Genomic DNA, 26,857 nt, shown 5'->3' on the forward strand with positions numbered 1-26,857 from the left:
ATGTTGTGTTTCATTATAAAGATAAAAATAATGTACACAATAGCTTTATTAAAACATGCATGCACATTTACTCATCCACATCAAACAAGCACATAATAACAACAACCAAAAGTAAACATAAATTACAGTGTTGAAAGAATGTCTTTTGACGTATCAGAAAATAGATAAAATTCATTGCATTGCTTCACGATCTGCAAATACACTTGAGTTTTCCTCAAAGGCTGCATATATCAAACAAGCGCTTATAACAGACTTATTAAACATTCCGCAAATATATTCCAAGATTACAACTGTACTTGTTACCGTGATGTGAAAGTTAGCAAGTTATTGTTCTTTAGATACAAGCATTTGAAATGTCTGCACTAAAATCACAGTTTCAGTCCAAACCCAAAAGAATCTATGCGTCTCAAAGCAACTGAAAGCTGCTGACGTGTTTTGTTATGTAACAACAGTATGCTTTTGACCTCAGGACAATCCTCTTTGAATCCTTCTGCGATGTGCTTTATATTTCCACATTGTTGAAATGATGAATAGCCGTCAGTTCGCACCCTCAGTCTGAGCAGGGGCTTCCAAATAAAGTGCCACGTTTCCTCAATGGACGGATCTTGATGATCAGTGATTGGCCACGGCAGGATTCGCTACGCCCTCTCCAACGGAAGAGGGTATAGTGAATCCTGACTGACTACCAAAACCGCTGTCTGCTGTAGAATCTGAAAACAAAATGATGTTGTGTATTATATTTATGGACTGTGCATTTATTCCGATTGTGTTTACATGCTCTGCTGCATACCTGAACATAGCTCGTCCTCTTTGGGTTTGCTGTCTTTCAGCAGTCTCACTCCTTCACTCACACCCAGTGACTGAAGTGCCTCCACCAGGACATCCACCGGACCACCACTCAACTGAACATATACAAAAGCACGCTTAAATAAACGTTTCTTTATTATAAAGAATAGATCATATTTGGTAGAGCATTGTTATCACTGGAAAGGTTGTGGATTCGATTCCTACGAAACGTATAGCTTAAACGCTGGATAAAAACAAATAGCAAAAGCCTGTTACTAACTAAAGCACCCCATCGGAAATGTATGTACTGTACAATACACATACACACCTTCTACCTATACACCTTAACACAGAGGGAGTCTCTTACCTGGTAGTTCTCCAGCAGCATCTGGCACGGCGTGGAGCTCTCCTGATACAGGTGAGTTAAAGTGAGCATGCCCAGTTTTTCTGCCAGCTTTTTCCAGGGAACATCATCTTCGATGAGGATATCACACAGTTTTGTAAGCACCTCTTTATCTAAACTCTGGTTCACTGCAGGAATGGGAACATAAATGAGATCATGACCAAACTATTACGTGTGCGATAGGTATGTGTTTTTGCGAGAATGCATTAAAGCTCCATTACCTTCCTCTGTGCTAATTTTGGTCCTTTTGGAAGCAAAAGGACTAGTCTTAGGAGCTTTTCTACCATCTAATAAATCTTTAACCTGTGGAAGACAAAAGCAGACAGAAAGTTTACATTTATTTAATAAAGTATTTATTTATTCAACAAACCACCCTTAGACGCTTACACACACTATACATCACTATGGCAAATACTAAATCTCTGTTGCATCGAACCTTTTGGCATTTGGCCAGATCAAACGGTGTGTGTCCAGCTGCGTGTCTCTTGCGTGGATTGAATGCACCTCCCTCGGATGAAATCGACATGCACTGAACTTGCTGAACGATCTCAGCTTGAAGCTGCCTGTTGCCGTTATTTGTTTCGCTTTCGTCATCTTCATCTGATGAAGATGAGCTCAGGAAAAGAGGCTCATCGTTCTCCAGGCGTTTATCGGCACCTGATAAAAAAAACAGGAATTTTTACACTTTAAAGTCCAATGTGTAAATGTTTTTGGGAATCTATTGAAAGAAATGCAATACATAACTATGTGTTCAGAGGTGTATAAAGACCTTATATAAATAAAGCGTTACGTGTTTATTTCCTTAGAATTAGTTATTTCTATCTATATACACCACGGGTCCCCTCACATGGAATACACCATGTTGTTTCTACAGTAGCCTTAAACGGACAAACTGCTCTACAGAGCATGTTATGTAAATATGCTACCGTATCGAAAAATGCAACAATATCTGAAGTCACATGTCAGCCACTGTAGTGCTTCGAAAGGGGGGTGGAGTGAGCCATTGGTTGCAATTCACAACTTCGCCACTAGATGCCGCTAAATCTCAAACACTTGACTTTTAAGCTTATTTTGACAATGTTCTAACATTTTAGCTGTAACTACATTACTATGGCAACAAAATGGATCTACACTATGGGATATTGCCTACGCTGTCTGCAAACCAGTCTGGATTTAAATAAATAATAAATCCTCTGCCCTGATGACTGTCATTATTTGCATATTTAACATTGACTGTGAAAGAAGATCGTATTGTTACCTGCAGCGATCAGCATGGAGCAGAGATGAGGAGAACCCTGACTGGCGGCGAGGTGAAGAGGACTGTTACCCCCATACGTACATCCATTCACATCAGCCTTTAACTGTAAAAGATATAACAAGGTATAAAACCACGACAGATGGCTGTTGGCTGAAAAGTTGTTAGCAGCAGGTAATTTACCTCAGTAATGAGATTGCAGGCCACTTTTAGGAGGTTGTCTCGCACTGCCAGGTGTAGTGCTGTGTAGCCACTTTTCTGCTCAGGCATGTTGATTTTTGCTCCAGCCTCCACCAACAATTTAAGACAGTGCTCTCCGTCTTTCTTCACGGCAATATGAATTGGATACTGACCTGAGAAAGGCAGAGGAAAAAAGATCTCAGCCATAGAATACCAAGTGTTATATTGAATAAATAGGGTAAACTCCACCAGAAATCTCACCTGAGAAATCAGCGCAGTTCACTAAATGGGCGTAGCGTTCTCCCAGCATTCCCAGGACCACACGTAATATAGTTTCATCTCCAGTGTGAGCGGCCATGTGAAGTGCTGTTCGACCATCTCGATCCTGAAGACTCAGGTCTGCTCCCATTCTCACCAAAATCTCAACTAGCTTGGGCTGCTTTGTGATCACGGCTAGATGCAATGGTGTCTAAACAGGGAAAGAAAGGTTACAGCTGACGTTTATGACAAGTTTAATCGAAAAAATATTGTAAGACCAAACAGATGCTGTGTTACCTGGCTGAGGTTGTTAAATTTGTTGATGAACTTCTGATGTGGGCTTTTAGTCATTAAATTAATAAGCTGCTGGACCACAGCAGGTTGCTGGTGGATGATGGCCAAGTGCAGAGGCCTATGGGAAAACAAATACAATAAAATAACTGACCACTATTCTATAACAACTCATAAGCAATGTTTCATAACTGTAGATCTACTATTCCTTAAAGAGGGTTTTAAAGGTAGCCCGCACAAAATCGTGTATAACTAACAGAACATCTTAGACTTTAGTGCATTAATATTTTTTTTAAAGCCTCACGTGTCTCCGTTCTCATCCTGTGCTCCACACAGATGTCTCTGTAGATTCAGCAGAGGCCGCACATCTCCGGTGCTGCAGTACTGTAATAAAGCTTGAGCAGTGCTCTTTGCTGTCAAAGTGGCATGATTTTGCAGAGCTGTGGCTAGAAATGACACAGGAAGGAAGCACCCATGAGTGCATAAGCATCCTAAATCTGAATGGCTTGTGTACCCTGTAAGTGTTTGTTTATTGGCTGCTGAGAGCTGGTTAAAAGTTAATTTGTCTACTGTAGCTTGCAACAACATATTTATAGCAGAAACAAAGTCATGCTGCTTCATAGGCTTACCGATCTGAATGAATTGCTGTTGCATTTGAGATCCAGGCTGAGCTTGTGTGTTTGTTGGTTGATTCTGAGATCCATAAGTCTGAGGGGCGGAGCTAGACATCTGTACTCCTCCCCCAAAGCCACAATTTGGAACAAAAAATCCGGAATTATCCAATGTGTTGTTGAATTGATAACCTACAGACAAAATGATCAGAACATAGTTTTTAATTAAATTCTGGATTGATCGAGTTGGAGAAAGATTGAATGAAGAATGGTAAAAAGTTAACTTCTCCTCACCTCCGCCCATTCCACCCCCTCCTCCCCCTGTTCCAGCTCCAGGACCTCCAAAGCCTCCTCTCCAGTGATCATAGGGCTGAGGAAGGTCCTTCATCCTCTTCCTCTGAACCTCTTCTTTATCTAACATGAGAAACAGGAGATAAAAGGTGAACAAACAGCGCATGTTATATCATACACAAATTAAACAACCTAAATTAGGATCACAATGTATTCTGTTGGTTTAGAATACACTACACTACTAACCTTGATTGTGTGGAATATATGTAAACTGCTTGGGTTCACTGCAGTCACCGCCCTTCTTCCTCTTGAGCTGCAGGAAGACTGTGACGGGCCGTGTGATGTCTGTGCAGCGATACGCCGGTGTTTTAAACACGATTGCATACTGATAGGGTTAAGAAACAGTGTCAGTACAGTTTTCTTTTAAACAGACCGTTTACCGTCAGCCAGAAAACCAAGTAATTATTTCTAACACACCTGCTTGTGAACATCAGTGGGGGAGAAATCTCCAAATGCCTCCCACCCTCCATCTTCTTCCTCCTCATAGAAACGGATGTCGATATCATCTGGAAACGAACAAATGCAAGTCTATCATTTGATTTAAGAAATATTACATGTAAATGACTGCAAATCCATCTTAGAGACAGAAAATAGAAATAACCTTTTTGAACTTTATCACAGAGCAGAAAGACTTCTTCTCCTCCGAGCACTGATCCTGATGTTTTATCCATGCGTGAAATCTTCAGATTGGATGCATTTGGTGATTCTGAATAAAGAGTTTTTAGTAGATGAGCATTTCTTCATCTCGTTTGAAGTCATAAAGATTTTCTTTGCAAATAAAGTTGGCAAATTCATTTAACTAATAAAAATATATTAATACACTGCCAGGCCTAGGGAGGCCCGTGCCTCTGTAGACATGTCCCTCTCCACCCCTGTGGCCCCCCGTGCTGACCAAAAAAAAGTATCAATTAATAATGATTTTACATACGAGCGCCAAAAGAGGAACTAATACGACTCAACGTTCTACACGGGTGAATTAAAGCGGCGCACCCAAACACTGTAGCCGCCTGTGGTCCTGCTTGGCTCAGCAACTACTCTTGGAGAGCGGAGCTACAATTTCTCCTGATGCAAGAGTCGAAGCAGGTAAGAAAAAACGATTTGATCTCATAAGTGACTTGTTGTTCTTGCACATAACCATGTTACTTTTGTTTTGTTTGTAAATGTCTGGTTTCTATATGTTTAGAAACGTATTCATATCTAAGCAAACGTATTGAAGCAGAAGCGAATATCTAAATGGCAGTATCCTTGCTACTAGGTCTACACAATGCCCTCACGGAACAAAAATATATGGGAATATACTTCAAAATGTAATGCGATATATAACATAATGAATTTCCATATATGGGAAACTAGTGCTTATATTTTTCAATATACTGCAATATATGCATTGACCATGAATGGCTAATACATATACAATATTTATAAATGAAGACAAAAATTGCATTACATGTTATATTCACTAAGTTGTATCCTTTATTGTGTACATATGTTGCACACATGTTCCCATAATAGGGAAAGAAATGTAATGCATGCCCCTAAGTTCTTTTTCTTCATATAGTTATCATGATGTTATAATGTTGGTCTACTGTGTGTCCTTAAAGTAGTGCTTTCTGCTGTAAATTCCTTTTTGTGACAATATGACTCTAATGTTAATTTTTTTAAGTAAATACTTGGCTTATAAATTGAAATACATGTCGATATACATGCATAAGTAAATAAATGTGTGTTTACTGTACTTCTTTCTACAGATATCAGCCAGTCCGAGAATGATGTACCAGTACAGCCCATCTTGAATATATTCCCAACCACTTTGATGGGGGACAGAAAACGGAGCTCAGACCAAACTGGTATAATTGATCCAGCATTGTTATGCCAAGTTAAGTGTGGACTCAACTGTCCACAATAGGAAATGGCTTTTGCACCTGCACTCACTCTTGCTCTACTGTACAAAATAAATGTTTATATGATTGTAAAGTAAAATAAAGTTTGTAATCTTTAGATCAAATTTGTTTACATTTTTTTAATGTGCCCCTCTGGTTAAACACTGGCCCCTCCTTGGCCCACCTAGTAAATTTTGTCTAGAACCGCCACTGTACACAGCCCTAATATTAACATTATATAAAAATAACAAAAAGCAAAAACAATATTGATTTACAGTCTATTAAACAATGCCTGATATTAAAATGCCTCTTTAACTAACAGAACAGGGAAAAGTTTCTCAGTTTTTATCTCGTTTTTAAATTCATTTGACTAATAAAAATATATGAATACACAGCCCTAATATTAACATAATATAAAAATTTAAAAAAGCAAAAACAATATTGATTTACAGTCTATTAAACAATGCCTGATATTACAATGCCTCTGTAACGAACAGAACAGGGAAAAGTATCTCAGTTTTTATCTCACATGTGTCCACATGACTTATGTTTGTGTTCCCAGATCTGTCTTTTCCCCTCTTAAAATCAACACTGATGTGAGAGTCATTTTTAAGTCCCCTGCTAATTGTTATATTAATGGAGTTATGATTATTGTTGTGCGGGAGAACTTACTACTGTCATAAATGGGGTTGGAGACAACAGACTTCAGAGCTCTTGTGAAACCTCCATTGCTATCCTGAAGGAAAGCTGTGAACTTTAATCTCACAATGTTTAGGTCCATGCTTTTACTAAATTCTTTGGCATCTTGCAAAATGGCCTGTTCCTCTGCATCTGTGTGATTGTGAAAGAAAAACAAAGTGAGAAAACGTTTGCATTCAACTCAAATATCAAATATGCCCAGTTTAGTAAATAAACTTACCACTAAACTTATGACCAGGCTCATTTAACCTCCTCTTCTCTTCTCTTAACCTTTTAGTTAGTACATCCACCACTCCTCTCTTAGTGACATGCAAAATGCCTAAATTGCTGAATCTAGACAAAGAAGAGGACAGGGTTGATGAACACTGCACAAAAATACATTAACAACACTGAAAAGATATCACAAGTGGGTACTTCAATGATGAACAGTAATTGTGTGATTGGGTGATTCACTCACTGTGCTGTCAGATCATTGGGCCCTATATCAATGGTGCATATGCCACTTTCGCTACAGTGGCGTCCCACGAGGCTGTGTGCGTGAACGCGAGGGGGGTCTGTGTGTGTCACTAACTGAACCTCTACACGAGCGTTGCCCCCGTAGTTGGCAACCTAAAAGTTTACAGTTGTTAATTTAACCATTATTACCAACAATTACCAACTATTAACTAAGTTATAGTCATTAAACAGCAAAGACCATGTTACCTTGACTGTGGGATATGTTCTTCTGTTTCTTTCACTGGAAGCCCCTGGCAAACCTCCATGGGACGGGCCCTCACATTCATAACGGAATCTGAATCCCCTCTGTAACGCATATCACATAAATTATATAACACACATACAAACGTATTTTACTAGTAACACTGACTAAACTAACTGACTTTGGGGAATCCCACTTCTGTTCCCAGAATCATCCCAGGTTTTCAGTTTATTCAAAGCAACATATTACAATACAATAAAATGTGTCATGGGTTTAAAAGTGAACCTACTGTATATAAATTAATACCAATTAAAAAAAGTGCTAGACATTAAATTATGGGCACTGGCCTATACCTTAACTTTTTAAACAGGAAATTGTATGGGCACAATACCTGTTTAGGTTCCTCGATTATCTGGAGATAAGGCCCATGTACTGATTTAAAGAGAAATACACAACTTTTGTATAATAAACAACTAAAACAAACCGTCATAAAATTAAACAGTAAGGCATGACACATTATGTTACCTGTCTCTTGCACATTGGGTTCAGCCTTAACCTCAAAAGATGGATGCAGATATTGGAGATCCATCATAAATGGTATAGACTAAAGACATGTGGCAATAATTGGTATTGTTATTTGTTATATTTACTGAAAACACTTTACAATACATGTTAAGATTATTACCATGCAATAGCCAACGTAGAAGAATACTTAAAGGGTAGTAAACAGTACAACAATGAAGAATTCTACACATACTAAGACATTTTTTATGTTTTAGTATAAATTGACAATGTTTTATGTGTTAACATGGATTATGAAAAATTTATAAATTATCATAGATTTCTAAAGAAATACATTTGAGAGAGAGTTATGAATCTTCATAAAGGAAAATATGAAGCTAAATAAGACTAAGAAGATATATTTATAGAGATGTAGCAGTTATTAGCATTGTTAACATTATGCCGCTCACCTCTCCAAACTTTATTGGAAACTGTGTGTCATCCATCCTGTATCGTAAAAAAATAAGAATCTTATTAACACCGACCGTCTCACTCAAACTCCAAAAATACTCAAGAGCTTCTGTGTTCCAGTGTATTCTTCACCATGCTGAACCAAAACACAGACTGGCTGGTTTAACTGAGTTACAAACCCCTAAAGATATCATAATTTCCCCAGTTTTTCCCCACAAGCGAAGGCGTAGAGTTAAGCCTACCAGACAAACAACAAGCAGAGAAAAAGAGCTTCTCAGTTTTACACAAAGGACTTGCGTAGAGCAGTTTCACTTTGTCAGAACAAGCATACGTGCATGAGAGTGTTCAGCCTCGCTCCTTCTCTATTGCTCACTCGCTTGTGATACTTCCAGGAAGTCAGTGAAAAAAAAAAAACAGAGGAAAGCCCCCAGAATACCAGCTCGGTGCTGCCACTCGCGTGATATCCAGAGAAATGCAGGTGCATTGTTTTATCACACTGACATTTAGTCTTCTCTTCTTCTCTGAATTTCCTCAAATTTCCAAATGCATTTTTCTTTGAATTCCCTTCAAACTGGGTGTTTTAAACAAAATTCCTGTTATCAATCCCTCTCTCAACATTTAAAATAAAACCAGTGACTATGCGAAAAAATTCACCAATGTGTACGTTACTAAAATTGAATGAAATCGTTTAATATATATCAGATGCCTACAAACTGCTGTCAATACCTGTGCCAAGAGAACATTTGGGGAATGCCCCTCCTCTTCAGGCTCAAATCTTTGAACCCACAAACACTTCCACTTTAACCCAAATCTCCTGATGCTCAATGTTCATACGTGAGTTTGCTCGATCAGACCGGATCACTATTTTCTGGTATTGTTTGATTATCCATGGATACTGTATGACAGGAAGTGTCTTCAACTGCCCCTGACAGAAATGAGGAAGCAACACACTGCTCGGGATGAGTTGTGTAAAGATTGCGTTAAAGTACCAAACATTTTCTCTTTCTCATGGGGAGAAAAGCAAAGTAAAATATGAATCGTCTTCTGAGCTGTCAATCCTCTAAGGTCACAGTGTGAGTAAACCAGTAAATCCTGACGTCAAATAAAAGGGGGTAAAACACGTCTGGATTACAACCACATCCTGTCCTTCTTCTGTGAAATGATTACATAGTTCTTCTTGCTCACAGCCACCAAGAAAGTCAAAAAAAGCCAATATGTTCATTTTAAAAATGGATTCTTTAAATCAGCTTTATACAACTAAAGGCTAAACACTTAACACAAGACAAACCCCCCAAAAAACCACCACAATGAACCTACTATTGACTCATGGTATAAGGTTATCTGGCTGGTTTAACTCTTTATTTAGGGCAACTGTTGGCGACCCCCAGACCCTCTATTGCAGTATTTCTAAGTGTGGGGCGGACCCCACTGGTGGGGAATAGAGACATGACAAGTGGGGCACGACAAATGGGTGGACATTTTGTAATTTTAATCTCTATTAATTACTTTATTATTGACCATACACTCAAAACAAAACAATGACTTTTAAATGTAAGCCTTACATTTATCTGCACCAGCAGAGAAAAGCAAGACAGACAGTGGACCTAAAGTTTATTACCCTTTTGTTTTTGACTATCGGGGACAGGTGGGGCTCGGACCCCTTCCCTACCTCCAAAGTGGGGAATGGCAGAAGAAGTTTGACAAACACTGCTCTATTGCAAGGTTCAGTGAAATATGCAAGAATCCATGCAAGAATAAGCATATTTAAAGCATGTTTAAACAAGTCTAAATGTGTCACACAATCACATTTCATCCTTTACAAGAATTGTTACAATTTGTTATATTTTAAAGCATTCAGTCTCTAAACCTCTTAAACTGCAAGTTAAAAAATAATTACAGTGTATCAAATTGCTGCCCAATAACGTGTTGGTCTAGGCAGCTCAATGGGTCACTCGCCAGAAGTGGAGAAAATGTACCTTAGTGCTCCGGCCATTCTGTGTGTTGTTGTAGGATCATCCAAACCGGCTCGTCTGACTCTTAAAAGAATGAAATAATAAAAACTTCAAACATATTGTTTAACTGGGATGTGATTCCCCTGTTGTGCATATGCATCAGCCCCAAAAAGTACATCTGACATTTGACGGGAATTTCCTACACGGCACAGAATACAGGGCAAACTTTGCATAAACTAAAAGCAAATTAAGCTTTTGAATATTTCTCACGCACATTAATGAAACACGTTCACGGTTTTTTATTTGCATTTATTTACACAAAAGTGAAAGATCACACCGAGTGGATTTTGTTACAAGCTGCGTTTTTCACACAACGTAACGTATTTCATTTGCGCTACTAAACGAGTCACAAAGGCATTATGTAGAATTGCAGGATTATTTATTTACAGACTTACATGTCTCTTAACGTCGCGTCTTTAATACGTGATTACGTAGGTTAGCAAACGTACCGTTGTTATCCGTGACGATGGTCAGTCGGATCTCGTGTAGTTTCTGTTTAGAGTCAGCTGCTTACCTAACTGAACGACTGCGCAATTTTTGCAACAAGCTAAAACATAAACAAGTCCATGAAGAAAAAACAATATGGGTTTCTATCCCGTTTAGTATTTGCCTGTTTGCTGATGACACTGTACACGTCCATGAATTAAAAGCTCGGGCACTGGAAAGCCCCAGACTAGAGGGGAATTCCAAAACCACGTGGGATACGAGGAGAGTTTTGATTGGTTTAGGTGGAATAGAATTAGCATACGATTCAAAACTTCCGCCTAGAAAGGACAGTGCGAATAAAAAACAACACATAAATATTTGTGTAAATAAAAATCAGCATATACATTAAAACACATAAGAACAAGGTTAAAGCATTATGCAATATAATGGGCACGCATTTATTTTGAGAGCACAAATAAATAATTAAAATCGCATTCGTTGCAAAGCTCTTTAAATTAGATAATACATCCAAATTAAACACTGTTTGTCAAGATTTAATCTTATGTCAATCAACAACATTGTAAAATTGTGACGTGAGGATGAGGCTGTCAATCACAGATTTTATAGATACTGTAAGTGTCTACCACAGGGGACCATAAAACTGCATAGCATCATGTAAAAGTACTTGGAAATTCTTCAGGCCTCAGAAGGGCTAAAGTCTAATAATAAAAAGTTCTGAATGACAGGAATGCTGTTCTCATCACACTGGAAATGGCTTCTGACAGTCAGGAGAAATGTGTTCTTCGTAGCAGTCAACATGGAACTAATCCTGTCAGCAACTACCTGGATGAACCTCACTTCTGATGCTGGGGCTTTGGACAAACAAGACAGAACACAGAGAATGCAACCTTGTTTAAAATAACATGAAATATTCACAGTTAGACACAAACAACAGATATTTTGGAGGAGACGAAAGAGGGCGTAACTTACCTATGCTCTTATTCAGTTTATCTGGGGGAGTGTTCAAAAGGATCTTCTGGACAAGAGCAGGAGGGACTAGCACGCAGATTTGGGTACCTCCATCTCTCACAGTTAAAACAACTGGCCTAAAAAGATGATTCGTGCAGACATGTGATTAAAAGGAATGAAAGGAAATGTAGACCTAAACTCAAGAAACTTAATTAATAATTAAAATTAATATAACACTTTGTATGTAATGTAATAAATAATTAAGTAAATAATAAAAGGCAAATATCAACAGAATCATGGTGAATATTAAGAGACCAAACAAATCTCTTAAAACATGTGGGTTTAAAATGTTTTCAAAATCACAAAAGTATTTTAAAGGTTTTTAAATATATTTTTAATATAAAGTATAATTAAATAATTACAGTATAATGAGTAATATTACAGTGTAACTGTGTGTTCACATAGAGCGCGAATGAGGCGTCAAAAACGCGCTATTCGCGAGTAGTTTGACGCTTGAACATTTTGTGTTTCCTCGCGTCATTCGCGTCATTCGCTTCATTCGCGTCATTCGCGCTATTCGCGCGTGAAAAACGCGTCATTCGCGCTATTCGCGTCATTCGCGAGTGAAATTCGCTTCACGAAAATGTTTTTACAATTTACCGGATTCTCCGACCTCCTCACTCCCTTTTTCCAAGCAAGATCCTTTTTATTCCTATTTTTATGAACACGTATCATATAGCTCCGGGTGTCCACACACTGAGATGAGCGTGTCCTCCATTTTTTATTTCTGCCTCTGCTCGCTACGTCACTACTCAAGCAGGCTCCTGATTGGTTAACGCGGCGCGAATTTCCGCCAAAGTTCAGATTTTTCAACTCGCGCGATTCGCGCAATTCGCGTCATTCGCTTCATTCGCGTCATTCGCGCAATTCGCGTCATTCGCGCCGCCTCATTCGCGCTATTCGCGCCGCAAGCGCGTCTATCGCGTCTTTACATTAGGCTTGTTTGAGATGCGCCTTGCCTCGCCTGAAATATAGGCGAGAGTAGGCGGCTACAGTGAGGGGAGGAGTGAAAAAAAGTGCAGGCAAGCCGGACACTTCCTGAATCTCGCTGTGTTGTGGACTGCAAACGTCAACAATGGAAGAGATCGCGTTCGCGTTCTTTATCGCGGACGAAGTTGATGCAGTTGAAATACCACTGTTTTTACACGAAGATGGTTATGATGAGGAGAATCACCGAAGGTGAACAGTGCTCATTACTTAAAATGGCTTATTCAGTAAATGGTAGGGATATAAATCTATCTGATCTAGAGTGGTATTGCAACTTGCAACTTTTGCAACTTGTCGAGTCAAAAATAAACAGTCCTGACTGCAGATAATTCAGCACCAAAGAAAATTGTTTTTATTATTATTAAAGTTATTTGGGTGAACTATCCCTTTTTTACATGACAAATATTCCATATAAATATATTACACAATTGTTTGTCACCTTAATGTAAGTTTCAATTCATGTTGAATGATTAGGAAAAGTGTGTGCTGCAAATTATTCTTAAAAAATAATATGAAACAACAACACATTCTAAATTAAGAAATGAGCATGTGTGGGTTTTGTTTATTGCACTCCTGGAATCAGACATATCCAAATAAAGATATCAGATAAAAACACAAACATGAGGCCTAATTGTAAAACAGTCACATTAGATGTATGCATGTATTGATGGATTGACTAATTTATTTAATGGAATAATGTTGTACAAAAATGTCAATGTATAAAGACAATACACATCTCTCAATAAAGAGAAAATAAAAAACAAACAGGACTTCACTTCAAACCAAGAAAATAAAAATAAAACATGTCCTAATTACTAAGTACTATAGAAAAAAGTAAATCGTATTAGGCTATAGGTAATGGACTTCTTAGAATTAAGGGGAAAAAATATCAGCTGACATTATCAGCCAATGAGCACGAAGCTGTGTCGTCAGTCAGTCGTTTCCCATCATGCTTTTGAGTAGCGCAGTCGGTGGAGAGCAACTGCGCTCGACTGCTCAATCCGACACAGCCGCCTCGCTGTCGCGAGAGTTTTTGGGCACACGTCAGCATGAGGTCAGAGCAAGGCGGACGTAACTCGGACACTTTTCTAACCGGCATGCAGCTCACGGTGATCACCGGTGATCGGTTCTGCGCAGATTTTGTTCATCTCAAACAAGCCTATTGACTTAACATGTAAATCACTCGCGCTTGACGCCTCATTCGCGCTCGGTGTGAACACACAGTAATGAAACATTCAAAGTCTATAGAAAAGATTAAAATAAAACATTAGGGCTTAAAATTACTCCAAAACACAAAATTACTCCAAACATTTGACTGGAAATGTATTCTGTAGTAATGTTGTAAAACTAAATTTTTTACCCATGTTTTACTCACCCTCAAGGCATCCTGACTGAATATGACTTTCTTCTGGAGAAGTGAAATGGGGGGCAATATTCTGAAGCTCCAAAAAGTGCATCCATCGATCAAAGAACTGCTCGACACGGCTCTGTGGTCTTTACAGGTCTTCTAAAGCAAATCGATGTGTTTGTTTAAGAGAAATATCCATATTGAGAACGGTATTAACGTAAATGTACTACTACCGATATCCCTCGGCTGTGTGTGAACCAGAGGCTTGTTTTTCAGGCAAATGATGGGGACGAAAGCTCCCGCAAGGAGGAGAGGGCATCCTATTGGAATAAAACTAAAAATGCAGTGTTCTTCACCGGAACTTACAACACGACTGCTTCATTTGTCGGAAAAACAAGCCTCTGGTTCACACGCTGCCAAGGGATAACGGTAGTAATACATTAATGTTAATATCTCTGTAAATTTGTATATTTCTCTTAAACAAACACATCAATACGCTTCAAAAGAACCGTGTTAAGAACACAGAGCCGTGTTGAGCCGTTTTTTTATCAATGGATGCACTTTTTGGAGCTTAAAAAAATTGTCCCCCATTCACTCCCATTCTACCGCTTGGAAGAACAACTATACGTGATATTATAACTCCGACTGCATTATTCTTCAAGAAGAAAGTCATATTAAGTCAGGATGCACTATTAGTAATTCAAATATTATTAATATTTTATTATATAAAATTTTTTAGAAAAGGTACTACTTTATTCTTGCCATTGTGTGTGTGTGTGAAAGAGCTATAAAGAACAAACCTATAGTATCGACGCACTCCTGTGTGTGGCAGGCAGGGGTAACAGGGTCTGTAGATGCCGTTCTCATCAGTGTCCAGCTCTGCAGAACACTTGCCACATCCAGTAAAAGTGATGTCACCAGAAACTATGTCCAGGATCCTTTCCAACGGCGTGTTTCCATCTATTATCACTGAAGCTTCCTGTGATGGACTGCTTTGGAACTGGAATGCAGAAATTTTTACTTTCAGCTCAACATCACCTATTGAGTACGAAAAGAAAGAATGTAAGCATAGCTGTAATAAATTACATAATTACATTTTTAACATGACCAAAAACTCTTCACCTGAGAATTTCTGGGACAGAAGTGTGTTGAGATCAATCTCAAAGCTGCTGCTAGTTCTCTCTACACGTGCAGTGCCGTAAAACTCTTTGCATCTATTGTCATCAGCAAAGAGAGGCTGACATGTTCCCCACGGAGTGGAATGCAGCTCAAGCAAACCTGAGGTCACATCCTGTCTGACTAGCAGCATCCTGAACTCCCACACAGCATCTGTAAAGGTGCATTAGCAACAACATACTGTATAATGCAGGATAATAATCATTTGGACAAACACGTGTTTGAGTTTAGTGCTGCTGTACCTTTCTTTCTTTCTAATCGCTGCAGCCAAGAGAGAGCAGCTCCCCAAAGCACAACAGCTCCTAGGCAGCCATCTCCCTGCTCCACAGTCAAAACAGCCTTCAGTACACCTCCTGCTCTGGACATACCATGTACCTCATCTCGCCAGGCTACAAAACAAAAACATCAATCGGTCACAATGACTTACTCTGGTCACCTTTGAATAACAGTTTATAAAAATGTATGTTTTTATTTACCAGCTACCTGATGATAGAGTGCCTAATAAATATTTAGACACAATATTAATCAATATTCTCAAACCAAATGGCATATGCAAACAAATGCTGCACATCCTTTTCTTAAAAGTAACTTTCATAATAAATGTTAATAATAAACCATATTTTAACCAACTGGTCCCATGATCGTGTTTTATTCAAAAGAACTTTAGCTATTAGCTATACATTCTATTTGATCTAAAACACATTGGACTATAATACAGTTTCATACCTGTGATTAAATTACTGTGTTTCACTCTAAGCAGAGCATGAACCAATGTGTCAGGTTTTAATGCTCCAAGGCGGACGAAGGGTATGGAATTTAAATCCTGGGGCTTGCGAGGAGGAAGAGACACCAACAGGGGGCGCTTCTCACACATGTGCGTACACAGTTCTCTCAAAGTGTGAGGGTTCAAGTTTTGTGGAGCTAAACAACATAAATATTACAAAATCAGGGATACAATATATGAAGTTAATCACATAATTATGTAGAATTTTAGAAAATGAAAACAGCGTTATGACATTCCAAGAATTCACTATTGATTTAACAAAGTTACAACTATTCAATAAATGCCATAATTAACTTAAAGGTATACTTGAAAATTCTGTTATCATTTACTCACCTTCGAGTTGTTGCAAATCTGTATACATTTCTCTGTTCTGATGAACACAGAGAAAGATATTTGGAAAAATGCTCATCACCGGACAGATTTTGCCCGCCATTAATAACATAGAAGGAAAAAATACAATGGTAGTCAAAAATGCCCCAGAACGGTTTGCTGTTCTACATTCTTAAAATTTTCTTCTTTTGTGTTCAACTGAGCAAAACAATTTTAAAGTAATTTTCCCTATTATGGGAGTCAATGGGGGCAAAATCTGTCTGGTTATAAGCATTGTTCCAAATATCTTTCTCTGTAAATTTATACAGATTTGGAATGACTCGAAGGTGAGTAAATTATGACATAATTTGTATTTTTGGGTGAAGTAAATGTGTAATACATAATCTTGACCAATAGATTTGTTAATTAGCATCTCCAATGTGGCTGCTGAAACTGACTTGCTTTTAAGCGGATTTGGATTAACCTCTATGTTACCTTGTGGAATACGTTCCCTTGTGATCTGGCCCAGATTCAGAAGCTGACTAGTAAAGGATGACTGCAGTACAGTCTCATTCTTCCACTTATCCATGTGCACTGTCACATCTGACAAAGCAACACAAAAACAGTGAGTGCAGGCTTGAGGACATTTTATACAACACACGTTACTGAAATTATCACTCCATAGCTTCAAGGTGCTTCACCCCCCAAAAATAGTTTATCGTCATATTTCAAAATTGCAGGACTTTCTTCTGTAGAACACAAAAGAAGATACTTAGAGGAATGTTGGTAAACAAACAAAATTGAAACCCATTGTATGGACACAAAACCACTGAAACATTCCACAAGATATCTTTTGTGTTCCACAGAAGTCATATATTGAATGTGAAGCTGACGTTATGCCCTATGTTGCATGTTGCAGTGGCGTCCCATCTTGGGAGGATTATACTCGACTGCTATTATTGTTTTGATATGTACTATTACTTGTTTTGTTTGAATCGAAAGTGAAAGAACCAGGGGCTTTTCCTGAACGACTCTGTGTAATGCTATTGGAGTTTTTTTATCATACACGTGTAAATTGTATATAATCTAGCACTTCTACAACCAATATTTGTAGACACTAATTAAAAAATCCACAGTTCTCCTGAGGAGAGTTCATGGGTTTTACCTGTTATTAGCAGAATATCCCCTGGATTTACAGTCAAAGTCCAGTAAGCTGCTCTCCGCCATAGCACTACCTTCATCTCCACATCTGATTGGTCTGTGACAATGATCGTTGCCAAAGGAATGCTGGATCCAGCTGAAGCTCCTGTTTTCACTTTCACCTCTTTCAAGTGGTATGGATGCACCACAGCCACCAAGATAGCATACCGTACACCATGGGTCCTACACCTAACCAGAAAGGTTGTGGGACCACAGAGAGGCACTACATTAATTGTGCTTTGTTCTGTTACTTTGGTTTTAGCTACAGTTAAAGACAACTTGATCCTTTTAGAAGCAGTGTGACTAGGAGAGATCTGTGCGTTAAATCCAATCTTCTGATGGTCCACAGGTTTTTCACCGTGACCTTCATTAGTTCCCTGAGAGCAGAGGATGCCGTTGGGTGTGTTTTCCATAATCACCCCTCCTTCTTGATGCATTTGCCTTAGACTGTCATAATGCCACTCCACTGAGCTTTGTAAGGTTCCTCCCAAGTCCATCTCTTCTGGGCTGGTCATAGGACTGTACAATTCTGGAGAACATAGGGAGGTTGAGGGTGTTTGTTTGGAAGGCATATGGGGAGAATAGAAGTCTCCAGGAAAGCCCAATGTATAAGATGAGGCCGCTCTGCCCTGAAGGAGCAAGGTTTGAGATTTTGTCCATGTACTCAGATACTCTATCTCCATTGATACAGATGACCTTTCATCATTGCTCTGTCCGGGATTTACATCAGTTTGCGAACTAGAAAAGCAGTTATCGAGATATTCTGCCACTGATACAGGACACAACTCCTCTTCTTCTATGCATTGTCCTTTTGATGGCACTTTACTTTTGTCCTCGCTGGTTTGTGCTACAGGTTCTCTCTCCGGAGAGACAACAGGGTACAGTCTGGTGCTTCCCTCTGTGCCCTGGTTAACCACCTCTCCACACACATCACGTGTTTGCACCTCTTTAACATTATCCATGGGAATTAACTTGCCGTCACTCCAAGTGAGGTCTATTGTTTTCCAGTGGGTGAGTTCTTTCTCCTGGAAATCCAAAGCAAGTTTTTGAGGACATGGAGCGCCCAGAAACACATGGATCTTTGGTTTATTTGACATCTCACTGACTATGGTTCTGTCATACGATTTGGTTTTGCGATGTGTTTTCTTATATTTAACTATTAATAAGGTGCATGGCAGCAGTCATCCGCTGGAAAATGGAAACAGACTGTAGGTTAAAACCTATATAGACTTACAAATGGCCACATACATATTAAGGATCATCATTATAATACTGAACTATAATATTGAAATAACTATCGTTTGCCACACTAAGATAAAAGTACAAATTGCTACCTTTAAAGATTCAATAGCAATCACTTTAAAAAAACAGTTCACCCAAAAATGAAAATTCTGTCTTCATTTACTCACCCTTGAGTCATTCCAAATCTGTCATTTCTTTATAACTTTCCTTTTTCTGTTGTAGGAAACCAAACAATTCTGGGGCACTTTTGACTACCATTGGCAACTTGAGGTTGAATAAATGATTAATTTGTATTTTTGGGTGAACTGTGCTTTTAAAGATTCCTTTTTGTACCTTAAAGGGATAGTTTATAAAGACGGGGTATTTGTAAAGACCTGATTTGTACCTTTAAATGTTAAGTTAATGCTTTGGTAAACAAGAACAAAATTTTGTATTTTGGTAAATTATTTTACAGGTAAGAATTTGGCTTTAAATCCAACACAGAATTATTAGAGGTCAGAAAAACAGACATAAGCAAAGGTTCACATCCTGCAGGAGTTACTGTGGACATTGTATTGTGTCTGTGCAGACGCATTCCTGAAATCGGCTGCTTTCACTTAGCAGAGGAGAAAAACAACAGTTAAACGAGTAACCAACCAGATGAAGGGTGTTGGCAGAATTTTAGCCAATAACAGAGCTGAACAGAGTTCTTTGAAACTGCAGCTTGATTGATTAAAGAGGAGTGGAACATTGTAGTAGGTGGATGTACATTACAGAGAGGTGGCACTGAAGAATGTCAGGATTATCTTAATTCCAAATAATGAAACACTGTAACTCAAAGAATCTTGGGAAAACTCATGGTTTCATTTTTCCTGCCACCCACCTACAGTATTATCCTTGGAGACAAAAGCAGCATATTTCTTTGAAAACAACAGATAAAAACGTCTGTGCTGGATGCATTTCAGGCTAGGACAAAAAACACGAGACAAATAAAATATTGACGCAACAACCCGCTTCACCGTAAACCCAGGTAAAATAACAGAACAATTCTGGTTCCGTCACTATATACTAGCAGTCCAGATACAAATATAATCGAAATGGTAAACCGTTCTTATCTGTTTGCCTAAAGAACACCAAACACAGGGTCAATGCACGTCCTCTTTTTATGCACATGTAAAACAACATTACACTCGTTTAAAAAAACATATAATATTGAATAATGACAGGTAATTTAGGGTTCAAATGTACAAAAATCCACTACTACGTAATATAAGACACATGAGATCAAACTCCTAACTGGTAAGAGGCATCAGGGCCTCTGCTGACCCCACATGACCTCTGCTGCACAACACAAATCCAGTTTTAACAAGTGAAAACAGGATTACGTGGACACATCATACTCCCAAGCCCTTTATACCGTAACGAAAACAACAACAAAACAATTGTTTCTAAGCATTGAATCTATATGGTTCACATATCTAGTAAATGGCATGGATGGCAATGGCACAGCCATTTAACCAAAAAGAATTTAAACTTGCTTTACAGGCCTGTTATTTGTGTGGTGAACGTTTTAATGCACCAATCTAGTGATGGTATGAAAGGTTTGGTAGTATTGTTCAATAAACATGGCACTGGTACATTTTATAGTGACACGAAAGGTTGAACCATCACAATAATCCAGTTAACAGTAACAGCTGTTGTGCGTTTATACATTTTTCTATTTTCCTGACAACCACGAGTTGCAAAATCGTATTCAAAGCAACCGAGCAGTGTTTACTGTATGGTCCGTGAGCGCCCTCCCAGCTTGAGGTGGAGACCCGGGCGCGCCTGCCTGCTGCTTAAAAAAACTCACTAACAGCCTTCATGTTGTCACTTTATTGAGTTGAGCAGAAAAAGGAGGAGCCGTGGTGTTCGTTTATTCAACCCGCCCTACCCTCAAACACCGACCTTCTTGCTTTCTTTCACTTCTTTATAGACAGAATAAGCGCACCAGATCAAAATCATGTACAGGTATCTGGGGGGGCTCGTCAGTCGCGCTGCCGCCAGCGGCGCTCTGGCCTCGGGGTGCGTCGACTCGGCTCTGCCCGCCTCCGCGTCTCTTCTGCGGGTCCGCCGCTACAGCGAGGCCGTGGAGGGAAAGGATGATGATCCAAACTTTTTCAGGATGGTTGAAGGTTTCTTCGACCGCGGAGCGTCGATCGTGGAGGACAAGCTGGTGCACGACCTGAAAACGAGAGAAACACCCGAGCAGAAGAGACACAGAGTCCGGGGAATCCTCAAGATTATCAAGCCGTGCAACCACGTCCTGTCCGTGTCGTTCCCCATCAAGAGAGATAACGGGGAGTGGGAGATGATCGAGGGGTACAGAGCTCAACACAGCCAGCACAGGACACCTTGTAAAGGAGGTGAGACACTTTCACCGCTGGGCGTGTGTGTGTGTGTGTGTGTGGAGTTTTGGATTGGATTCAGTCGGTCGGGAGAGACAGAAAAGGCATGCGAGTTATACAATACAAAAACATATGGTCTTACCTGTCGAAACATTTTCCAAATTCAATGCAAGATGTGAATCGCATCCAAACACATTTGTTTAACCGCTTTCGTCTCTGTCATTTGCCAGACAAATGACAGGCCTCGTGTTGAATTTCGATAAATTGAATGTGTGCAACAGCGACACTCTGCGGTGGCCTTCCTGGCAGGATAACTTGAATTTTAGGGAACTCTGTAAACATCAAAATGTAATATAATAAGACCTTCCATTTAAACTTTAAATCTCGATTGAGACGTTGGCAACTAATTGTATAATACAAAATGCATATTATATTTTATAAAAACTATGTAGCGGAGCTGTTCTTTCATAGGCAGGCCAAACTCTGGTGGTGGATTGAATCAATGAATTTAACTGTACACATATACTGTCCTGCGTTGTTACACGGTTTTAGTAGATTTCCAGTAATCTTCAGGAGAGGAATGTGGTCGGTCTTGTTGCTGTGTATTTATTGTATTGGGCATCTCTGCTTTATCTCGTTTTTTTATATAGCCTACCGTTTTATCTGTGCAGATATATGTGTGCATGGTTACAGTAGGAAGTTGGCGTGAAATCATTCATTAACAGTGTAATGTGTTTTTATAACGTTTGGCTTGTAAAGCACGTCTATTTATTGAGGTATTCTGCTTTGTCAGTACTGACTCGGCAAAGCTTTCCAGGAAGGGAGGTGGAGACCCCAGGGCAGTTCAACCTCTCAGTAGTTTCCTTGAATTAAAACCATGTTCTTTTGGATACTATACTTTTTAGTGTACATTACATTTCTAAATGCATGTTGTTTACTATAGTTGATTAGTTTTATCAATCCCCGTTGTATGTGATTTAATTGCATATGAGTTAGGTTGATCAAGCAAGTGTTGGGATTATTCTTCAGTGTAGATTCAATGGTAGATTTAGATCAATTATATATAATAGAGGCATCGTGTGCTTGTGTGACAGGACATCGCTGACAAGATACACATTAAAGAGTCTATATAAGTAGTTAACATTTCATTTTTATTAGTTAAGATTTAGTTGTAAACTTAACAACAACATCAATGTATTATAAAAAGATATGATATGTAAATTTACTAAAAGTTGTATTCTTTGATCAAGTATAAAGTTAAAGTCAAATATAATGACAGGAACAGGAAGTAGACCTTGAAACCACTGAACATGCTCTTTTCATAGCGTGCATAGTTTGACAAATGACTACGCAGCTGCTAAAAAGCAGAATGCCCTCAGCTCACAACTCAAACACCCATTCGTGAGGAAATAGACCGTTTTCCTGTGGGAATTTCCAGGTTTATAGTCTGTAGGAAAAACCGTTGAAATCGCTAGTCTTAAGCACACAAAAACTATGAAACAAGATTCAAGTAGCATTTGTGAGGACTACCGAAAACAGGATTGTGTAGTTTGGGTAGTCACACTGACTTTAACCACACCCTGTTTTGGTCCTGCCCAGATTTCCTTCGCTCGCACTTCCGCGGAGGGAGTGAGTCATCATGATAGTTGGTTTATTGGCTGTCTGTCCCACAAAACTTCCCCTCTCAGAACTGCAGCAGTGCTTCTGCACAAGGCCGTTTAACCATTTTGAATTTTCCAGACCTCCTACTTTGAATGGCCTAAAATGGATATTTTTAGGAGTTTTACCTGGGAAACAATCCCATTTTTGCAGTGGGTAAATATTTGGGAATCACTAGTCACATGTATATTTTTGTTCATTTAAACCTATGAAAGACTTGAATAAAGTAAGTAAGGGAGAATGTGTCACAAATACAAATCCATATGGATCCTTCCGCTCCATGATTATCAGAATCAAGATGTTTATTTGTTCATAAGGTAGGTTTAGTTACAGTCTGAATGTGGTTTTTGAAATAGTGAGGCCAGAATTGCCCATACTTAAACTCATTAGAAAGCTTCTCATGCTCATTAGAAAGACCGTCTACTGTTCATGCATCATAAAGCGTGTCGGTAAGAAATAAGCATTGCTTTTATTTTCCAGGTATACGTTACAGCACTGAGGTTTCAGTCGATGAGGTGAAGGCTCTCGCCTCACTAATGACATACAAATGTGCAGTTGTAGGTAAGTTGAGCACTTGAATTGTGCGTTTGATTTTGTTGAAGCATTTCGTTTTTTCTTTGTTTTAAGAACATATGATCATTCTTACAACCATTGTGCTTTTAACAGATGTGCCTTTTGGAGGAGCTAAAGCTGGTGTTAAAATCAACCCAAGGAATTACTCTGTGAGTATTTTGTTTTTGATAAATAAAAGTAAATCTTGACCATTCATTTTGAAGTGATATTCACCCAAAAATAACAAATCTGTCATCATTCACTCACCCTCTTGTCATTTCAAATCTGTATTAGTCTCTTTTTTTTGGAGAACACAAAAGAAGATATTTTGAAGAATGTTGTTAACTGGCAACATACAACAATACAATAGAAGTGAATATGTACCAGTGCTGTTTGGTTACCAACTTTCTTCAAAATATTTTTTATATTGTGTTCTGCGAAAGTCATAAAGGTTTGAAATGAGAAGGGTGTGAGTAAATGATGTCAAAATGTATTTTTGGGGTTAACTATCACTTTAAAGTTTCATTTAAATAAATGGCTGGTTTATGCTAGTAAACCAGTCAGAGCTTTAGTTTTGTCAGATGTTGCTTTTTCATTCTTAATTTTTTCTTTCCTTGCAGGACAATGAACTGGAGAAGATCACAAGAAGGTTTACCATTGAGCTTGCTAAAAAGGGCTTTATTGGTGAGTTGTGGGCAAACCCACACAAAATCTGTACTCACAAAACTCAGGAATGTCCCCAAAATAAAAATATCCATCTACATTCAGCTTATGCCCTGCTCTTGGTTCTTCTTTCTTAAAAGAACTAATGAAATAAAACATTTTACCCCTGTCTTGGCCCATCATGAGATTCTAGTACCAGAGAAAGGTTTTTGTGGTTGGTCTTCCTAGAAATAGTTTTTTGAGTAGTTGATGTTTCAAATGGATGTATCTTATGTGTATGATTCCTGTGTATGAGTTGTCACACAAGGTATTTAATTACAGCTTATAGAGCAAAGCAACACTCAGGAACAACAATAGTGAGGAAATACTTAGCACTGTGAGGAATTCAGGTCTATTATGAACCTGCCATTGAAACCTCTTCTACATTACAAGTTAATTGATTGTTTAGCCTCCAAACCAACGTTAACTGGATTTAAATTACATAAGTTTAGAAAACACTATGTTGGTGCCAACATTCCTCGTGTTTTGGGACCTGTGTTGGCTTGCACCTTCATTTCTGTCCTTACAGTATAACTCCTCTCAGTTACCCAGATAGCACACTCCACCTTGCTTATGTCTATTTAACGTCTGCAATACACAGTTTGCTCATCTGCAATGCGTCTCCGAGACGTCTGAAATACGGTTGCTAAAGATATGGAGATCTGGAGAACATCTGCTGTGTCAAAACATCTGCTAAACATCTTGGAAAGAGCAGTTTTACATCCATTCTTAATCATAAACATCTTACAGACATCTTATAGATGTCTTTATTACGTCTCACAGCAGATGAGTACGTAAGCCAGATGGAGCTTGCTATCAGGTAGTGCACAGTTGCCATTTCATGTTACAATGTGTTAACATTGGCAACATTGGTGAGTCATGGCAGTATGAGGGAAGGAACAAAATGTATTTTTTTGTGTTCTGTATCAGGGCCTGGCATTGATGTCCCAGCCCCTGACATGAGTACAGGAGAAAGGGAAATGTCCTGGATTGCTGACACTTATGCCAACACTATGGGTCATAATGTAAGTTTAAGCCATATAATGGGATGCTTGCACAAAATATACTTCTGTTGGAGTGTTTGATTTGCTTGCACTATGCTAGTGGCTTCACATTCATATTAACATAGACATTTACACAAACGTCAAGACTTGACAATAAGGACAGGAATTACACAAATTAATGGTGAACAATACAACGGTTGCAACGGTTGATTCTACCACTATTGTTTCTGTTAGTTGATTTGTGAGTAATTCACTTCAAAATAAGCCCCAATTTACTTTCATAGTAGAAATAAAAATGACTATGGAAATTCAATCGGGGCTTATATTAAAGTGAACTACTCCTTTATCTTATGTTAATTCAAAATGTTATACAATATGCTGAAACTCACCCTTACAAAGTAAATGCTGCAGAGGTTTTGTTTATTTTAAGTTATGTAGTAGTTAACTAATGTTACCTCATGGAATCTTATTATAAAGTCAAAGGTATTACCAGTTAAATACATGAAACTTGAAACACGAACTGAAACCAGTGATGTTATGTTGCTTTTAGATTATTTTAAGGTAACCAAAGATAAAGTTAATATTTACTATGCCGGATAGATAAGATTGCAGACATAACACTACAGGTATAGTATAGTATTATGTTAGTGTGATAAGCATAGGTTCACTTATATGCAAAGAGTCATTCTTATGATTTCTCTTGCTATTGTTCCACTGTTATATTTAACACTTGGTCTACACATGTTGTCTAAAAAAAGTGACTTATTTTATTCATAATTGATTTTTTATCAGCAGGGCTTGTATCATTTTTAGTTTATTTCGTCAATTTTGTTTCCTAATTTCATGATGTATACTGTTGTTTTGCTTTGATGTCTAAATTATGCAGGATATCTCTTAAAACAGACTGTCACCATGTTTTTGACTCGATGCCTAGAGCCTTGACTATTCCTGATAAAATGCATGATGTTATGAGACTTGGAGAACAAAGCTCCCTTTGTGTATTTTTCCATGCTAACAAACTCTACAGTCTGTCCTCCCATGGCAGTCAGTTGCTTTGTCTGGATAGCTGTGATGATGTGTGTTTTTTGCAAGCTGCCCTGCAGCTAGATAAATGAAAGAACATGAGAGATATGACTATATAACATCCTGCTGAGGCACTAGTGATTTGTGTAGTCTTTGTACGTCACACATCTGTGGTTAATTGTTGTGGGTTGGATTATTCCAATTTCAATACAAACAACATTCTTCTTCATTTTTAATTTGAATTCTTATTTTAATTTTCTTTAATAATTGTTTAGGATATCAACGCTTATGCCTGTGTCACGGGTAAGCCCATCAGTCAGGGTGGTATCCACGGGCGCATATCTGCCACTGGTCGTGGTGTCTTCCATGGCATTGAAAACTTCGTCAATGAGGCTTCTTACATGAGCCAGCTGAACATGAATCCTGGCTTTGCAGACAAGACGTTTGTCGTTCAGGTTTGCACATTTGGTTGTCCTTATATCATGCTTTTGTGCCCATTTTTAATCTGTTATCTAAGGAGTAATTCTCTGTATTTAGTCTTTGGGTTTCAAATATGGATATATGATTTAAAACTCACAGTCTGCTGAGAAACAAATCGAGCCATTTGCATGGGTGCTGCTTACAGACATGTTGTACATTAGTTACATTAGTCGAT

At 38.5% G+C, this 26,857-nt stretch overlaps 3 protein-coding genes across 6 annotated transcripts in view; 1 reads left to right on the forward strand and 2 right to left on the reverse strand.

Annotated features, from left to right (window-relative positions):
- Positions 1–18: 18 nt before the first annotated feature.
- On the reverse strand, positions 19–11,063 carry nfkb2 (nuclear factor of kappa light polypeptide gene enhancer in B-cells 2 (p49/p100)). Of its 3 annotated transcripts, XM_079473310.1 has the most exons (25): positions 10,845–10,986; positions 10,360–10,419; positions 9,110–9,333; positions 8,383–8,419; positions 7,937–8,015; positions 7,803–7,843; positions 7,417–7,515; positions 7,172–7,323; positions 6,935–7,047; positions 6,688–6,846; positions 4,737–4,841; positions 4,553–4,641; positions 4,322–4,460; positions 4,079–4,198; positions 3,803–3,976; positions 3,478–3,619; positions 3,180–3,294; positions 2,886–3,093; positions 2,628–2,797; positions 2,448–2,550; positions 1,626–1,846; positions 1,411–1,492; positions 1,154–1,317; positions 791–902; positions 19–710 (listed from the first exon to the last, which is right to left on the reverse strand). In XM_079473310.1, the coding sequence occupies exons 3-25, from the start codon at positions 9,124–9,126 to the stop codon at positions 613–615; spliced, it is 2,739 nt and encodes a 912-aa protein (XP_079329436.1). In that variant the 5' UTR covers positions 9,127–9,333; positions 10,360–10,419; positions 10,845–10,986; the 3' UTR covers positions 19–612. The 3 variants fall into 3 exon arrangements, with proteins under 3 accessions (XP_079329436.1, XP_079329434.1, XP_079329435.1); XM_079473308.1 differs by lacking the exon at positions 9,110–9,333 and having other exon boundaries at positions 10,845–11,063; XM_079473309.1 differs by lacking the exon at positions 9,110–9,333 and having other exon boundaries at positions 10,791–11,055.
- Positions 10,949–21,558, reverse strand: shld2 (shieldin complex subunit 2). 2 transcript variants are annotated; one of them, XM_079473312.1, is made up of 9 exons: positions 21,405–21,558; positions 17,620–17,843; positions 16,950–17,057; positions 16,088–16,282; positions 15,604–15,750; positions 15,308–15,514; positions 14,986–15,223; positions 11,812–11,927; positions 10,949–11,693 (listed from the first exon to the last, which is right to left on the reverse strand). In XM_079473312.1, the coding sequence occupies exons 1-9, from the start codon at positions 21,446–21,448 to the stop codon at positions 11,518–11,520; spliced, it is 1,455 nt and encodes a 484-aa protein (XP_079329438.1). In that variant the 5' UTR covers positions 21,449–21,558; the 3' UTR covers positions 10,949–11,517. The 2 variants fall into 2 exon arrangements, with proteins under 2 accessions (XP_079329438.1, XP_079329437.1); XM_079473311.1 differs by having other exon boundaries at positions 11,044–11,693; positions 17,620–18,842.
- Positions 20,028–26,857, forward strand: part of glud1a (glutamate dehydrogenase 1a) — a 10,859-nt gene continuing 4,029 nt past the window's right edge. The window contains exons 1-6 of the mRNA XM_079473313.1: positions 20,028–21,280; positions 23,402–23,482; positions 23,588–23,643; positions 24,094–24,157; positions 25,106–25,200; positions 26,478–26,657. Of these exons, the coding sequence (XP_079329439.1) occupies positions 20,878–21,280; positions 23,402–23,482; positions 23,588–23,643; positions 24,094–24,157; positions 25,106–25,200; positions 26,478–26,657 (879 nt within the window). The 5' untranslated portion in view covers positions 20,028–20,877. The remainder of the gene's footprint in view (positions 21,281–23,401; positions 23,483–23,587; positions 23,644–24,093; positions 24,158–25,105; positions 25,201–26,477; positions 26,658–26,857) is intronic.

Source organism: Barbatula barbatula (assembly GCF_947034865.1).
Source record: "Barbatula barbatula genome assembly, chromosome: 14".
In the NCBI taxonomy this organism is placed as follows: domain Eukaryota; kingdom Metazoa; phylum Chordata; class Actinopteri; order Cypriniformes; family Nemacheilidae; genus Barbatula; species Barbatula barbatula.

Excerpts from the sequence above, each read along its gene's own strand:
- shld2 (XM_079473311.1), bottom strand. The coding sequence starts at position 18,751 with ATGTCAAATAAACCAAAGATCCATGTGTTTCTGGGCGCTCCATGTCCT. Across the intron at positions 15,751-16,087 it reads ACACAGTAATTTAATCACAG|CCTGGCGAGATGAGGTACAT; the intron begins GTATGAAACTGT and ends TTTGTTTTGTAG. Across the intron at positions 11,694-11,811 it reads TAAACTGAATAAGAGCATAG|CCCCAGCATCAGAAGTGAGG; the intron begins GTAAGTTACGCC and ends GTTTGTCCAAAG.
- nfkb2 (XM_079473308.1), bottom strand. Across the intron at positions 6,847-6,934 it reads GCCTGGTCATAAGTTTAGTG|ATGCAGAGGAACAGGCCATT; the intron begins GTAAGTTTATTT and ends ACAATCACACAG. Across the intron at positions 4,842-6,687 it reads CAACCCCATTTATGACAGTA|AATCACCAAATGCATCCAAT; the intron begins GTAAGTTCTCCC and ends CTCTTTATTCAG.